The sequence below is a fragment of the Melospiza georgiana genome, chromosome 2 (assembly GCF_028018845.1).
Source record: "Melospiza georgiana isolate bMelGeo1 chromosome 2, bMelGeo1.pri, whole genome shotgun sequence".
In the NCBI taxonomy this organism is placed as follows: Eukaryota; Metazoa; Chordata; class Aves; order Passeriformes; family Passerellidae; genus Melospiza; species Melospiza georgiana.
Genome location: NC_080431.1, coordinates 104,516,974 through 104,533,494, shown reverse-complemented (window position 1 = coordinate 104,533,494; position 16,521 = coordinate 104,516,974). Strand labels below are relative to the sequence as shown.

At 49.1% G+C, this 16,521-nt stretch overlaps 1 protein-coding gene across 1 annotated transcript; it reads left to right on the top strand.

Annotated features, from left to right (window-relative positions):
* Nucleotides 1-1,676: 1,676 nt before the first annotated feature.
* Nucleotides 1,677-15,824, top strand: RS1 (retinoschisin 1). Its single transcript, XM_058018600.1, has 6 exons — nt 1,677-1,805; nt 10,672-10,697; nt 11,015-11,120; nt 13,757-13,898; nt 14,344-14,539; nt 15,653-15,824. Exons 1-6 carry the CDS (start codon nt 1,694-1,696, stop codon nt 15,803-15,805), a joined length of 735 nt encoding a protein of 244 aa, XP_057874583.1. The 5' UTR covers nt 1,677-1,693; the 3' UTR covers nt 15,806-15,824.
* The last annotated feature ends 697 nt before the right edge of the window (nt 15,825-16,521 follow it).

Genomic DNA, 16,521 nt, shown 5'->3' with positions numbered 1-16,521 from the left:
AGAGATATGTGGATGAAGATATTTAGGGATTTTTAAGCTGGGATTTTCAAACCCACGAGATTCAGACACCAACTGCTCATCAATGCAGAGAGGGAATGGACATCTGAGTGTCTTCAGCAGCTCTGAAAATCTCTGTCTCTGTGGCAGCCCATTTTAGACTCAACAATATAAAGGATACTGTGTAGAGCCTGAAGTGACTTGCTGTACTGCATCAGATGCCCAGAGCCTGCCCTTGTACCCTCAGTGGGTCTCATATTTCTTTAATTCCTGGCTGGACCTTCTGGTGGGTCTCACTGTTGGGCCCCAGGACAGGAACAGCTTATGTACAGGAGGCCTCTGGCAAAAACTCAGGAGCAGTCCCATGCCCTTAGAAAAATGACATCCTTCCTGGAGCCTGAGATGAACTGCTTTGCCATATATTGATTCTCCCCCAGTGTTTGGGGTGAGCTGGCCCAGGCCATGTCTGTGCCTGTGGCCATGTCTGTGCCTTATGGCCATGTCTGTGCCACAGGGGTCTGCCTGTGGCAACCCTCCTCTCCATGAAGGAAGGGTAAAGTGGGAAAAGTGTTGGGCTGAGGAGGTTAAACTCCTTGAGGCTGAGCAAAGCAGTGAGATCCTTGGCAGGAGACTCCTCCCATCCATGTCACATACCCTGGTGAGTCTGGGGTGTGCTGATGCTGGAGGCGAGACTGCAATGGGATGCTGTACCTGAAAAAAAATGTACAGGGCATTCCAAATTCCAATTCCAAATTCCAGGGTATCCAAAGGCAAGTGAAGTGAATTCTGCCCAGGAGACTGTTTTTGAAAAGCCAGCATCTTTGTTTGCACAGCATTTTTAAATTAATATAAACCAGAAGAGTAGAGACACGACGGGTTTAACTCAACTGCAACCTATGTGATCTAAGCAGTGTCTTAATCTATCCCCAGTGCATATAATCTGAGATCTCTTGCAACAAAGCAAGCTGCTTCTGAAGCAATTGCTTTCAAAAACCTCCATTAAAAATTCACTGCTAATTTCATATAATCAACAGAGATTGGAGGAACAGGTGCAAGATCCACTGGAATCACTAGCGGTCTGTTTTTATCTTGAATCAGTCATTCTAAAATCGAATCTTTGGTGTAGGCTGGTTGAAAGAATACTGTAAGTAGAAATGTTAGCAAAGAGAGGTTTACATTTTTGGTTAGAGATTTTTGCAGCCTAGCAAGTAAACAACTGAAAACCACTATTTTTGTTTGATTTACAAATTGCAGTTTTCAGCCCCATGCAATTAGGTGACTGGAAGAGCAGTAAGGCCAAGGCAGATTTCTACACACAGCTATTGCTAGGAAAGACATTGCTAGTGTAGAGGTAAATAACTTGGGTGGAAGATAATAAATACATGTATATATACAATAGACAATATATACTATACATCTTCTCTGAGCATTAGGCATCTGCATTTCTGTAGGGTGTATATGTGGTTGATACACAGGTATATCCTGGTTTATTTGGACATATGTCTGCATGTACAATCAGATTCACACTCAGAGTGTCAGTACCTCAGTACTTGTTGCTTTTTAAAAACCATTGCAGATGGCACAGCCTCTAGGATGGGGTTTGACAGTAACAGTTGTGTGGTTGGCTTGGTGGTGCTCGATAAAACCATGGGAATGGAGGGGAGTAAGGTGCTTAGGCAACGCTTAAGTTAATCTCATGCCTTCCCATCAAGCCAAGCAGTGCACTAAGGAGCTATTCACAACAGAGGAAGGAAAGATGCAGTTCAAGATGGGGAGCGTCCTGCTGTCTCTTCTTTTCTGGTACAAAGGTATGCACTTTGCCTCCTGAGAGACCCTTTCAAATATCCCTCTTTGTATTTCTTGTTGTATTTCTTGTTTCAGCCGCGCTTTCTTCTGCCAGGAGCTGTGGGGTACAGAGCAAACCATTCTCTGCATTCTCATGGAAACATAATAATTCGGGGAAAGGCAAAATGTGGAGGAGATGTGTAATTTATGTACATGAGTGAGCAGCATTTTTACAGCTCTATGAATATTCAGTAGTAAAACTCTGTTTCAAAAAAATAATTGCAGTGTAAAAAATTTGCCATATAATTTGTCAAAATATGAATTTGCAAAGAAAATTGTAGTGCAGCTGAGCCAGTGTGTAAATAATAATGCTGATTTGAAAAATGAGGTACAGTATAACATGAAAGACTGGTCCTTCATTAATCAAAACTCTTGATTAATCAAAAACTGATCATTTTCTCTAGCAGCAAGACATTGCTGATGAAGATTGCCCATTTTAAGGCCTTTTAAGGTATTTTGGCCTCAAAAAGATGTCCAAAGATACTTTTAGAACAAAAAGCAATTCATAAGTCTAGAAAATGGGAAAGGTATTTGTCAATTTTGAGGTATTCTCATATTGATTTTTCAGAAAAATAGCAACAAAAGTAGGTAAGGGGGAGCTAGAAGGAGACAGAGAATTTAGGGTGACACCTCCTTCCATTTTAATTCACCCAGCTGTGGAGAACAAGGAGATAATTTCCTGGTTCATATTTAAATTTCTGGCTTCATCAAAGCCAATGGCAAAGCTACTTTTTCCTTAAATGACGCTGAGGGCTGCTCTTGGTAAGTGGTGGGCAGTGTCTACCGACATGAATGTGTGAATCAAGTATGATCTGTCAGGGTGAGGAACAGATTAATCAGACAGCCCAGCTTTTCTCATGTGGGTGTTGAATTCCCAGTGTTTTGGCATGTCTGGTTTTTTCTCTCTTTCTGTGTTTCTGTTGAATATTTTGCTCTACCAAATTTCATGGGCAGGAAAATGAGTGCTCCTCAACTTGCCATGCCTTCATTTCATCTTGTTATGTTTGGCAGTACCCAGCTCTGCCTAATTAATAGGTCTTTCTTTTGATCTCCCAGCAAATATTTGTACGTTCTCCTTGTACCTTATCTCGCCACTCTCCTTTGTTTCACTTGGGAAGGTTACTGGTGCCTGAGCTTCTAGGAAAAGTGTTTTTACACGGACTCCAGCGTTCTTTTCCCTATGGGTGGCATAACTGCAATTAGTCCTTGGAATAAGTTCATATACCTTGCTCTGAATTCCAGACACAGCTTGCTTTTAACAGACACCCACACATCAGGATATTTTTGGAAAGCCTACAGTGAAAAATAACTTGCAAGATCACTTTCCAGGCATCACTCCTTTGGTATTTAATTTATTTTCTTAATTTGTGGTATTTCTTAATTTACTGATTTTCCCTGCTTCGCTGTCTAAGTGTCCTCTCATGGCTAAAAAGAGCAGCCCAGGAGCCCCTCACACCCTGGCTCTCCCAGCACGGAGGTGCCGCCGGGTCAGCGCTCGGAGCTACGTGCGCTGATGCCATGATAAGCTGCTTAGCTGATTTTCCCTGGCAGAGCAAGTGGCTTAGAGGAGCACCCGTGCCTCGCCTGGGCTTGTGTTCGCTGGGGACACAGCAGAGCAGAGCAGCAGCAGCAGCAGCATATGGTGGGTGCAGCAGGAGGCTCCTGCAGCAGCTGCAGGCGCCCGCCCCATACTGCTCCATCCATCCATCCATCCATCCATCCATCCATCCATCCATCCATCCATCCATCCACCATCCATCCATCCATCCATCCATCCATCCATCCATCCACCATCCATCCATCCATCCATCCATCCATCATCCATCCATCCACCATCCATCCATCCATCCATCCATCCATCCATCCATCCATCCACCATCCATCCATCCATCCATCCATCCATCCATCCATCCATCCATCCATCCACCATCCATCCATCCATCCATCCATCCATCCATCCATCCATCCACCATCCATCCATCCACCATCCATCCATCCATCCATCCATCCATCCATCCATCCATCCATCCACCCGTGCTCCCTACACCTGCAGAACAAGCACACCTCAGCAATTCAGGAGAGGTAATTTCTCTTTTTTCACAACTGGTTTTTGTATCTTTGAAAAAAAAAATGCAAAACCAAAACAAGAATCTTTCTTCCCCTCTCCCTCCCCCCCCCCCCCCCCAAAAAAAAATAAAGGCTCAAACATGTTTTTTGGATCATTTGGATGTAAATAACATTTTTACATTTGGATGTAAGTAACGTTTTTAGTAGAGCTGCCCTTTGGTGTAATCAATGCATCTAATGAAATTACTGTGCAGGCAATGTTCTGCGTAGTTCCAAGCAGGAAGGAACAAACATGTCAATAAGGCCAGAAAATGCTGAACATTTCTAAGGAATGCTTTGGGGATAAAAGATAATTAATTATACATCTCTTTAAAAAAAAAGGAGGAAAGGTAGATTTTTAAAAAAATTAATTTAACTTTCTTCAAAAATTGTCACAACATAAAAAAAATAGTGGAAACAATACGGGAAAATGGAAATTAATATGAATTAAATAGGTGTAATTGTGATTACTTACATATGTTTTTTATTGCCTTCAAATAAATACCAGTAAATATTAAATGTACCACAATAAAAATGAATGAAAAGGAAAACCGATTGAAAACCATTCAAATAAAGAAAATGAAAGGGAAATTAATACAATTAAAGAGTGAAGAATCCCCACAAAACGAAGGAGGAAAAGAATAGCCTGATTTAAAGAGCCTGAGAGAGAAGCTTTACGCCAAGAATGAGACCTCCCCTTTGCAGGCTGATGTCCTCGTGCCCTGGGTTTGTGGCAGTGGCTGGGCCTGCCGGCGATCAGCAGGGATCAGGGCTCGGTGTGTGGGGGATGCTGGGGCCAGCAGGGATCAGGGCTCGGTGTGTGCGGGTGTTGGAGCCAGCAGGGATCAGGGCTCGGTGTGTGCGGGGTATTGGAGCCCTGCAGGGATCAGGGCTCGGTGTGTGCGGGTATTGGAGCCCTGCAGGGATCAGGGCTCGGTGTATGGGGGATGCTGGGGCCAGCAGGGATCAGGGCTCGGTGTGTGCGGGGTATTGGAGCCCTGCAGGGATCAGTGCTCGGTGTGTGCGGGTATTGGAGCCCTGCAGGGATCAGGGCTCGGTGTATGGGGGATGCTGGGGCCAGCAGGGATCAGGGCTCGGTGTGTGCGGGTGTTGGAGCCCTGCAGGGATCAGGGCTCGGTGTGTGCGGGTGTTGGAGCCCTGCAGGGATCAGGGCTCGGTGTGTGCGGGGTGTTGGAGCCTTGCTGGCCCTACTGGTGCCGCAATGTCACCTGCAGGAGGATCAGGCCGAGCATTCGGCCCAGCGCGTCTCTAGGTGCCGGAGTCCCTGTGTGGGCACTGCGCTGTCTGCGCCCAGGCCAGCCTGCCTGCCGGTGTCTGTGGGTGGACACAGACGTGAGGGTGTCCCGACGGTCCCTGCCTGCCGGTGTCTGTGGGTGGACACAGACGTGAGGGTGTCCCGGCGGTCCCTGCCTGCCGGTGTCTGTGGGTGGACACAGACGTGAGGGTGTCCCGGCGGTCCCTGCCTGCCGGTGTCTGTGGGTGGACACAGACGTGAGGGTGTCCCGACGGTCCCTACCTGCCGGTGTCTGTGGGTGGACACAGACGTGAGGGTGTTCCGGCGGTCCCTGCCTGCTGGCACAGCTCCCGCGGGCCATTTAAAGCCTGTTAGAGATAAAGGCGCTGTTTGCACATCTCTCACAGGTCCCGTGGGCCTGCCCAGCGTGGCCATGGAAAAAGCCCCGGGGGGAATCAACAAAAGCAATCACAAAGCGTGTTGTGGGCAGGGGGGCTCTGCTTGCCGAGGGGACCTGGGGACCGGCCACAGCTGCAGCAGGGCCACCACTGCCCCTGGCACCGCGGCGAGGAGCGATGGGGAGAACACCACGAATGTGGCAGCTTCCCCAAATGCTCCTTTTTACGGAGGCTGGTGCAACCTGATGTGAGTCACCTCAGCCGCCTGGCACGATTTTCAGGGCTGGGATGTAAAAATAGCCTCGGTTAATAATACAGCAAGGTACAAATGAGCACCCGATGGGCACAGAGGCACTGCAATGCTTTTTCCAGTGTTTCGACCCTCTTACTGCTTACAGGCTGTTACCTAACTCTGCTCCTGATGCTGTCTAATGCGGTGCTCAGGGAAAAGAAGACCGTTCAGAAAGCATGATAAAGCCAGTGCCACCCATTCCAGCCATGCCTTTCATTTTTGTGACTTTTTGGGGCTATTATGGGGCTCCAGCCTAATTTTTCTGGGGGGTTTAAGAGATTTTCCTTTCCTCTACCCTATAACCCAGAGGTGCAGAAGGGAAGCAGGTGACTATCTGTGCAAAAGGAGCCATTGTGCCCAGAAAGCACTGCTACATCATGGGGACATAGCTCTCTGCTGGGAGGAGAGCAATAATTTTACCTCTCTGAGCACTGTTAAACTGAGATGTTGCTTACAGAGATGAGACAAAATTTCAACTATTTTCCAGCTGAATCTTCTAGGACATCTATATAATAAAGTAAATAAATAAAGAGATTTAACATTTTCCACATACTTTTCCTGTAATGATAAGTTTGTGTGAACTTATTCCAGTAAATTGAATGACTGACATTTATTCTGTGTTATATTTCTATTGTTTTATTTCTTTTTTTTTTTTCATATTTATACTGTGCTTTCTCATGCCTGTATACCTGTCATTAATTCCTACACTAAAAGATTACTTGCTTCTCTGACTTTATGGTCAGGATACTGAATGTGATTCCTCAGAGTTACTGTATTGAACACAGCCTTTGGCAGTGTTACTTCTGCCCACACTTATCTTCCTCCTGTCTTTCTCTTGTTTAGCTGCATTCCTAATGATTACAATTTTTCTGAGAAACACAGTTACCTGTTCCTGTCATTGAAATGCCAGCAGCTGGGTTTCCTTGCTATTGATTGCCCCTTTTCCCCAGTAGCCTTAAGCTGTGGCTGCTGCTTTATCCCACTTCCACCTGAGGAAACCCCATCCTGCCATCCCAGGGTTACCTCTGCCAGCTCTTTTCTCTCTGTCCCAAACCTGGACCAGTTCCTGGAGTATCATTCCCCTTCATCCTGCTCAGCAGCAGGTGCCAAGTGGAGACATCTCAGGACCTGGGCTCCAGCCCAGCCTCACCAGCACAGGTTTCCTGGCACAAAATCATGCCCTGGATCTTGTCCCAAGCCCTGGTCCCCAAATCCTGTGCTGTGGGACAGCATTTGGGCATGGCAGTGCTCTGGACACACCGCACTGCAGGGTGGGATGAAGGGAGGGGAAAGGCACATCATATCTCTCTGCCTCACACAAACACAGATAATAATTTATTTCACTGAACTGATGGTTTGCTGAAGGTCCTGGGGGGCAGTAAATAGAGCTCTTTCCTTTTTAATGTTTTGGGGTTTTTGTCAGTCCTGTGCTTTTAAAACAACAGCCCCTGGCGGCTGTGCAGGCCTTATGACTCTCCCTTGAATTGCAGCAATTGGTTCTGTCTGACCTACAATCACCAATTATCTTTGTAACCTTCCTTGAAGGCAAACATGCTTGCTATAAAAGCACACTGCCCATCACATTTTTAGACTATTGGCAGCCAGCTTTCCTCTTCATTTCCTTTGTAGGACAGGGCCTGTCACAGCTGTAAACACACCAATATATCAATTACTATGTTTTGTGGCCAACTGCAGGCAAGGGCATCTTTCATTTGCCCTCCTCTCCCAAGGCCAGGGGTTATCAGGCTGCACTGCCCAGGCAGGGCATTTGGCCATCCACTGCTATGCTCACCCCATGCCAAGCCTGCTGCTCCCCTGTACCGTGGTTGGATGGCTGAGCCCCTTTGGAGGTGAGCCCTTAGCAGTTCACCTCTCCTAGGTGAAAAAGGAAAAGCTGAACTCCCGTTTGTGGGGTTTAAATCAGCAAGTTATGCAGTGAGGAGTGGAGGAGGCTGGGACAGCCAGAGGGGCAGCATGCCAGCACCTGTGCCTTGGCACTGCCTTTGCACTGCTGTGTGTTGTGGGATCAACCCAATAAAACATTGGAAAAAGTTTTTCATTGCATTGAAAAAAAGGGCTTTTGTGCTTGAAATTCATACCCTGGCTTGATTTGCAGTGGTGTCCCCCAGCAGATGAGGCTAAAAGCCCTCAAAGCCACTCTCATAGCCCAGGAACAGGCATCCCTGACTGAGTGCAGGCACCCACAAAAGGCTGGGTCACCTGGGGAGGAGGATTTATTCTGGGTGCTTGAATTGATGCTGCCATACACTCACCCACCTGAAATCTATTCCATTTGTGCCCGTTGTTTCACTCACAGCTGTTGAGTTTCCAGCTGCATGTGTCAATGGCATATTCAGTTTTGATCTTGGCTCTCAAAGGGAGGGACTCAGGAGGCCATTGAAGCGCTCAGTATGGTCACACAGCAATATCCTACACCATCCTGGTAACTCACATCCCCTTTCCCCACCCCAGCATGTAGTGCTTAAGAACAGCCCTCAGCACACCAGTCATGGAACATATAGCTTCCTTAGGATAATGGCTGGAATCCGTGATCCTGAGGAAGCCTTTTCCAACCCCTTTTCCAGGCTGAAGTACATTAAACCACCATAAGAAAAACCAAAAAACCCACAAAAGTTTTCTCCTCAAAAACCAGCCTTCTAAAGATGAAAATCAAGTAGTTAAGCAGATGGAAGGAGCTGAGCCTGTAGCCCTGTGAGCCAGGGATTGCTGGGCAATGGGAACACAGCAGGCTGTGATGGCTGGGCAGCCTTCCCAGATGTCAGGGTGAGGAAGCCCTTGCAGCTGGTGCTCCTGGAGCAGGGCCCCTGTCCTGCTTGGAAAGGACACCCCTCTGTGGGCCAGGGGGCAGGAGAGGCACCTGCCAGCCTGGATCTCATGCCCCAGGTACCAATGGCTCTCCTGCACTGGCATCCAACAGCACAGGGCAGGCAAGAGAGGCAGGCACTGCATTACTTTATTGGCAAATATGGCCCAGTTTTGATAAGTGATAAAATGCTGGTTTCTCTTGAATTGACAGACAGCATTAAATTAAATCACCTTCACACAGGACTAAGTCAAACCTCTTTGCCCCATGTGGCACAGCACAGGTGTGGCTCTGGATCTGCCCCTCTGCCTTGGTGTTCTGATTGCTCAGTGGAGTCCCAGGGCTTGGCTGGGTAACATTTGTGCTGGGACAGGTGCAGTGCAGTGCTGTGTGGGGCCCCCAGCCTATGCTTTCCAAGATGTCTGGAGATGTACAAGCATGTTTTCCTCCTGAGCATGCTGGGCTCTGGGTGATCCCTGCCTCCCTCTTAGGCCTGACTGGAAGCCACAATTTTTATTGTAGACTAATATTTACTTCTTCTGCCAGAGCAGTGCCATGGGTAAATGTGGTAAGTTCCTGATGCCAGAAATGCTACTCTGGGACACTGAAGCACAGGAGACCATCCCTGTGTTAGAGAAAGAAATTTTAAAAAATGTATAATTTTGCTTTTAAAGGTCTTTCTTTTAGACTCTTGTTACATTTAGACTGATTTTCACACCCAAGGAGCAGTTGCATTTCAGTAATAAACCAAGCTTTGTATATAGTTTATATTTCAGCTGATTATAATTGCTCTGTGTTTGTGAGTCTTTTGAGATGAAACTTGCTATAGCAATGTAGAATGTAAATTCCCAGCATTAGCTGCAGCTTCCTAGGCTCAGCAAAGTGACAGTGTATGAATGAATAAATCATAACTAGATTTCAGTGAATAATTCAGAGTCTAATTCATTTGGTGAAAAAAGTCGTCTTTTCATATTCACAGTACTTCTGGAGATGGCAGGTTTCTCATGGCTCCTGTATGCAAGCTTTTACCTGCTCAATCACTTTTTCCTTACTAGCTTGTAGATTCCCTACATCTCTGAAAACCTGATGTTTGACATTTGATTTGTGTTGATGAGTTATCAGCAGTCATGGGATTATTTTTTAAAATTATTTTATTTTCATAGCTGTTTGGGAAATACTCTACCAGTCTAAAAGCTATTAACATACTCTGCTTTGGACTTCACTGAAGTGAAGCAAGAAGAGCCTTTTCAGTAAGGAAAAAGCCTCATAAAAAAGCCATTGCTCAGTAAGAGGCAGGAGATAAAACAGGTCAGATGTTACAAAAATAGCAGTCTCTTCCTCCACAGCCACAATTACTGGTTTTCCCAGCAAAGGAAAAAAGGTAGTCTTGTCTGTAGGACAGATTAGGAAGGCGTATTTACATTTCTTTTTTCTCTATCACATCCAGAGGGAATGATCTCAGACCAGCACCTTGTGAGATACCCTATCTCCTCCAATGACATGTGGGATCTGCAGTGACACCAGGCTAGGATTTGACCCTTGAAGCTCATCAGCTTAAACATTTAAAGGGGAAAATGTGACAGGGAAAGTGTGGAGCAGAAAGACAGAAAAATGGATATAAGCAAAATTAGCTGTAAAGCAGAGGGGTCCATGTGTTTGCCTCAGGGTGATTCAGGTGTAACTGATCAGGAAGAGAAGATGCCAAAGGCATCTGAAGGAAAACCCTATGGAGGAGTAGCACAGACATGAGCACATGCAGGGCCCTGCTCCTGCCCATGTTCTCTTGCCTTCTCCTGGCAATCAGCTTGGGGAAATGTGGTAGATTCATCAGTCCTTCCTCTGTTTATTTGTCTCTATCTCAGGAGTAAATGTTGATTGTATTTCCTGATGTTTGCTTACAGCATCTTTGTTTCTGATCTCTCTCTTTCTTCTTCCCCCCACGCCCACTCCCCAGCTGTGATGGCCCTCTCCCCAGGAGAGGTAAGTCTCTCTGGATAGTTCAGCTGCCAGGTAAATGCTGGGGGTGTGACACTGTCCAGCCCTGGTGCCTTGGGGCAGAAGCAGAGTTGGCACCTGGGCCTCCAAGCTCAGGCACATGCTCTGACCTCTGAAGCCAAGGGGATCCAGGTTGTTCTGTGCTTTGTGTTGGGCTGGCAACAGGAAAGAGTCTTAGACAAGGTGCAGCACTCCAGACAGGCACAAGCATTTGTCTAAGGTTCAGAATTCAGATTTGGCCTTGTGACACTATTGTTGATGACTGTGTAGATTTATTACTTGTTTTTTTACCTTTCCTTTAGGATGAGAGACTGGAGCTGTGGCACAGCAAGGCTTGCAAATGCGACTGCCAAGGAGGCCCCAACTCGGTGTGGTCCAGCGGGAGTAACGGCTTGGAGTGCATGCCAGGTAACACAGGGACCCTGCAGCTGTGCTTGGTGCCCTCAGCAGCTTCCCCTTGCACCTGGCACTGCAGAGCTGGCACCTTCCAATCCAGCTGCCAGTGGGGCTGGTGGAGCTGAAGCACTGTGAGCTGAGGGGGCAACACTGCACCACCAGGCAGCGGCACCCCTGTGCCTGGGCCTTGGGAGGTCACCTAGGCTGGCCCGTGCTGACCAGGGATAGTGGGCATTTGTCTTTCTCCCTTTGGAGCCCTTGGTGCTGGTGCTTCCAGAAGCTGGCTGGGGCAGCTACTGCCGTGTGTAGGATTTGCTGTAGGAAACCTTTTGTACCATGTAGGTTCATTCTCCCGTGCTGCAGTGTAGCCTGTGAAATCTTCTAGCCTCTCCAGGGATCAAGAAAAAAAGTTTATTCCTTCTTTGCAGCATATTTTTAAAAGGGAAGGGAAGGGAAGGGAAGGGAAGGGAAGGGAAGGGAAGGGAAGGGAAGGGAAGGGAAGGGAAGGGAAGGGAAGGGAAGGAAGGGAAGGGAAGGGAAGGGAAGGGAAGGGAAGGGAAGGGAAGGGAAGGGAAGGGAAGGGAAGGGAAGGGAAGGGAAGGGAAGGGAAGGGAAGGGAAGGGAAGGGAAGGGAAGGGAAGGGGAAGTGGCAGGTTTGGTTGATCTGTTCATGGCCAAGGAACATATGGGAGAGGAGCTGAGCTGGGTTTCTTGGCCAGGCCAGGTGTGAGGGGGTGTTTCTCACATTAGCGTTATGTAGCTGAATAATGAAGGCATTTCTCTTGTTTTCCTGAATGAGGAACATTTCCTCTGTAACTTCCAGCTGTTGCTGTCCCCAGAGAGGGGCTTTGCATTCCCCTTGCCCAGCCCAGCCAGTGTGGTGTGGCCTGGCATTCTCTGCTGCCCCAGGACAGTTTGCAGAGCAGCCTCTGGTATGCCCAATGGGAGCAGCCAGACTTGCAAACACTGCATGACTTTTCTCTGGCTTGGCAGTAACAGTGGTCAGTGGTTCAGCTGCTTTGGCTAGGCAGGCACCAGGCATCTGTTTTGGCAGGTCCCTGTGCATGGCACAAACAGACTCAGCAGAAGGTGACCTGCTAATTGCATTACAGTTGTGTGGCCTGTGGATTAGTGTTGCTAAAAGTAAAGCTGGGTGGTGTTCGAGATAAGCCTGATGAGTAGTAAACACACGGGCCATCCTCTTGCACAAGGGGAACAAGGCTTTTAACATGGTGGGAAAGCATGATGTTTCCATGCCTGGAGGAAGGTGGCACAGTGGCTATATGTTTTCATGGGGAAAAACATTTTAATGAGGTTCCAACTGAGCAAGATATGTTAATGAGCTATTGATGCATGCAATATTGACCTGGTAGAGCTTGCTAATGAGACATTGACCGCATGGCTGCAGTGCTGGGGAGTGGCACTGGGGAGGCCACAGTCATGCTGGGCTCTGGGCACCCACTGATGCTCCCCACATGTTGATTGGCTTTGGCACAGGGCACCACAGTGGTTGTTCAGGCACTGGTAAGGCAAGGAAACCTCTCACGCACAAGTGAACTGCACAAGCTTTGCTTGCTCCTTTTTGCTGAGATCCGTGCAACAGACTATGCTAAACTGGAGAATGGGGCAGAATTACTTCAGGGGACTCCAGAGGCTCCACAGGCTGCAAAATCAGAAAATGCTGCCCATGATATAGATGTTTGCTTAGGCAGTCCCTATGTGACAATTGAGTGCCTTCATTTTGTGTATCTTGATACACAATGATCACATAAAAAAAAGATCATAACAAAAAACACTGCAGCTAGGTCCGGGTAGCATGCAAGTGCTCAGCCTTTCTAAAGTCTTGCCTTCCACAGCACTGTGTGGTGTCCCACCACAGAAGGTTTTAATGAGGAGAGAGTATTTCTTTCTCCAGTAGTTTTGCAGCCAGTGGTAGTCATGTTGAATTTCTCACTATTGCAGAAGACAGTTGTGGGGGCAGGATTGTTAGCCTGAAGATCTGCAGTCAAATGCTGAGATAGAAATGCCTGAGCCAGGGATGATCCCTCAGCAGGGCTGAGCATGACACCTTGCTGGCACCAGAGCACCTGCAAGTTTTCCTCAAGGCAAGGCCACCTCCAGATGCAAAGAAGTGCAGATCTGAGGGTGCTTCTGGAGGGATGAACTGAGCTGGCTCAGCAATTTTGCCATGCAAGTAGAGCAGTAAATCAAGACAGTCATTGGAGGGGCAGAAGGAGATAAAGCCCAGCAAGAAAAAAGTGCCCAGCATTAATAAAGGCAAAAAGCTGATGGCCTGGAGGTTGGATCCAGGTTGATGTAACCAGTCAGGCTCTTCTTCCACATGCTTACAAGAGGGAGATTCAGACTGCAAAATCTGAATAAAACCTTTCCCCCAAAATGTTGCAGTCAGAACAAGTCTAGTAAGTTTGAGAGAGAAAGAAGAGTTAGAAATTAATGCAAGTGAAGGTTAGAAATGAAGATCCTATGGCCCCAGGGCAGGTTGTGGTCTAGGATGGGAGCATTCCCAGCATTCTAATGAGGGAGAAGAGAGAGCAATGAAGCCCCAGGAGGTGTTCACAATATGTGTGCAAGCACACACAGAAAACAGAGCCCCTACTGTCCCTCACGTGTTTTTCCTTGTTCTGCAGAGTGTCCCTACCACAAGCCCCTGGGCTTTGAGTCTGGTGCTGTCACCCCAGACCAGATCAGCTGCTCCAACCCTGAGCAGTACACAGGCTGGTACTCCTCCTGGACAGCCAACAAGGCCCGCCTCAACGGCCAAGGCTTCGGGTGAGCGCAGAACTGCCCCCCGAGGGGTCCTGGGGCTGTGGGGCCGGGGAGCCCTGGCCGTGTGGGGCTGTGGGGCTGGGGAGCCCTGGCCGTGTGGGGCTGGGGAGCCCTGGCCGTGTGGGGCTGTGGGGCTGGGGAGCCCTGGCCGTGTGGGGCTGGGGAGCCCTGGCCGTGTGGGGCTGTGGGGCTGGGGAGCCCTGGCCGTGTGGGGCTGGGGAGCCCTGGCCGTGTGGGGCTGTGGGGCTGGGGAGCCCTGGCCGTGTGGGGCTGGGGAGCCCTGGCCGTGTGGGGCTGTGGGGCCGGGGAGCCCTGGCCGTGTGGGGCTGTGGGGCTGGGGAGCCCTGGCCATGTGGGGCTGTGGGGCTGGGGAGCACTGGCCGTGTGGGGCATGAGGCTCTGCCTGGGAGGACACGGTGGAGGACAGAGCAGGATGGTGTCCCCCCAGGTGTGCGTGGCTCTCCAAGTACCAGGACACTGCACAGTGGCTGCAGATCGACCTGAAGGAGGTGAAGGTGATTTCAGGGATCCTGACCCAAGGGCGCTGTGACGCTGATGAGTGGATGACCAAGTACAGTGTGCAGTACCGCACTGACGAGAACCTCAACTGGGTCTACTACAAGGACCAGACCGGGAACAACCGGGTCAGTGACCTTGGCTCTTTGGCCACGGGTGGAAGGGTGGCATGCTTGGTGACAACAGGTCTCAGAGGAAGGTGCATCAAAAGGGGGATCCTGTGGGAGCAGGGTGCGTCTCAGTGTTTACTTTGTATCAGGGAGCAGCACAGAGAGGGGCCATTCCCCCTGAGGTGAGTGTGTGTCATGCTGACCAGTGCAAAAGGACAAAATACATTATTTGTGTTTGCTAATGATCATACTGGAGTCCAGATTAAGCTCAGAGGCATTAGCTGGCATTGCAGAGGAGGCAGCAACTCCATGATAAAACCCCATGCTCAGCTGTGGCCACACAGCCCCAGCCATGCTTTGGCACTGCACTGGGATTTCCTTTATTGCTGTGTCCAGGCAATGTGTGTCATCCTGGAGCAGAAAAACCCCTCAGACAAAATCTGCAACTAGTCAAGTCATATCCCACCAAACCATTCTCATGCTGCACTTCTTACTGGTTGACGTGAAACAAAAAAATGCATTGGGAGATATGACAGAGTTGCCTCTGATGCCTGTGCAGTCCTGCTGGGCTGGTGGATGCCACAGCTGTTGCCTCCCAGTGCCCATCTATGGGAATGGCCCTGTTCTAGCATAGGAGGCTCTGCTGGCTTTGCTGAAGTTCCTGCAGCCAGGGGAGATGCTGAGCTTTCTGCAAAAACAGACAAAAAACAGGTCATGGCAGCAGATGTGACACCCAGGCCAATGAATGGGGAAAGGGCCCTCACAATACATTTTTTTGTCTATAATGGCTTGTGCAGGAGCCTGGCTCATGAACTCCAAAGAGTTGAAGTCAATCATGCTCACTCCAAACAAGCAGTGCCATGGTACAGGAAGACAAATGAGAAAGAATGGGATGAAAATGGGGTGAGATTTTTTGGCCTAACTGTAAAAAGTGCAGGACTGATGGGGGAAAATGGCCTACTAAGAAAACTGAATCAGTGTGACAAAACTGTCCACATCTGTCTATTTTTAAATTCTTTTGTTTTTGAGGGTGGAGGGGAAGGAGCCTCCTCCTCCTCTGCTCTGCACAGGCACCCCAAAGTCAAGGGGCAGGATTTCCAGCCCCCTAACCACCCACCCGTCCCTTGACAGGTTTTCTATGGCAACTCGGACCGCTCGTCCTCGGTGCAGAACCTGCTGCGGCCGCCCATCGTGGCGCGCTACATCCGCCTGATCCCGCTGGGCTGGCACGTGCGCATCGCCATCCGCATGGAGCTCCTCGAGTGCCTGGGCAAGTGCGGCTGAGCGCCGGCCAGCCGGGGGCTCCGGGGGGTCTGCCTGCCCTGCCCTGCCCTGCCCGCTCCTGTGTGTCAACACCCAGCCTGCAAGGGAAGGGCTGTCTTGAATAAAATGTAACTTAACACCCTGCCTGGTGATAGAGCTGATGGGCGTTGTGGGACACGCACTGGGGAAGGGGAAGGTTCGGGCCTGGCTTGGATCCTGTGAAATTCTGGCCCTGGGTGTTAGGCTGGCTGAGGAAATGATCATCACAATGTGCTGTGAACACTGGAATACATGCAGGTGAGGTCCACAGGCAGAGCTTGGATTCTCTTTGGGATGTGTTGTTGTATGCCAGGACAGACATCTCACTCTCATCTCTGAGATGGTGCTGGGGCCTCACCTGGCCTATCCCTGCTATGAGGGCCCCCACTCTCAAATCACCTCATGTTTGCCTGTATCAGGAACTCTCTGGCCTGAGGGGCTGTGCCTGGTTTTGGGACAGACATCAGTGCCTTGAGCACCAGCTGGACAAACCCTCTCCATATTCTCTCTGTTTTTGTGCTGCCACATCTTGGGGACCCCAGCACTTTGCTCCCTGTGGAGGTTTGGGCACAGATACTGGGACTCACTCTTCTTAACTCTTTGAACTCCATGGCCCAATCTCCAATGGATGTTTAGCACCCAAGGAATTTGGGGTGTGTGGATGATGAACCCACCTCCAGAGGTGACAGCCCAATCAC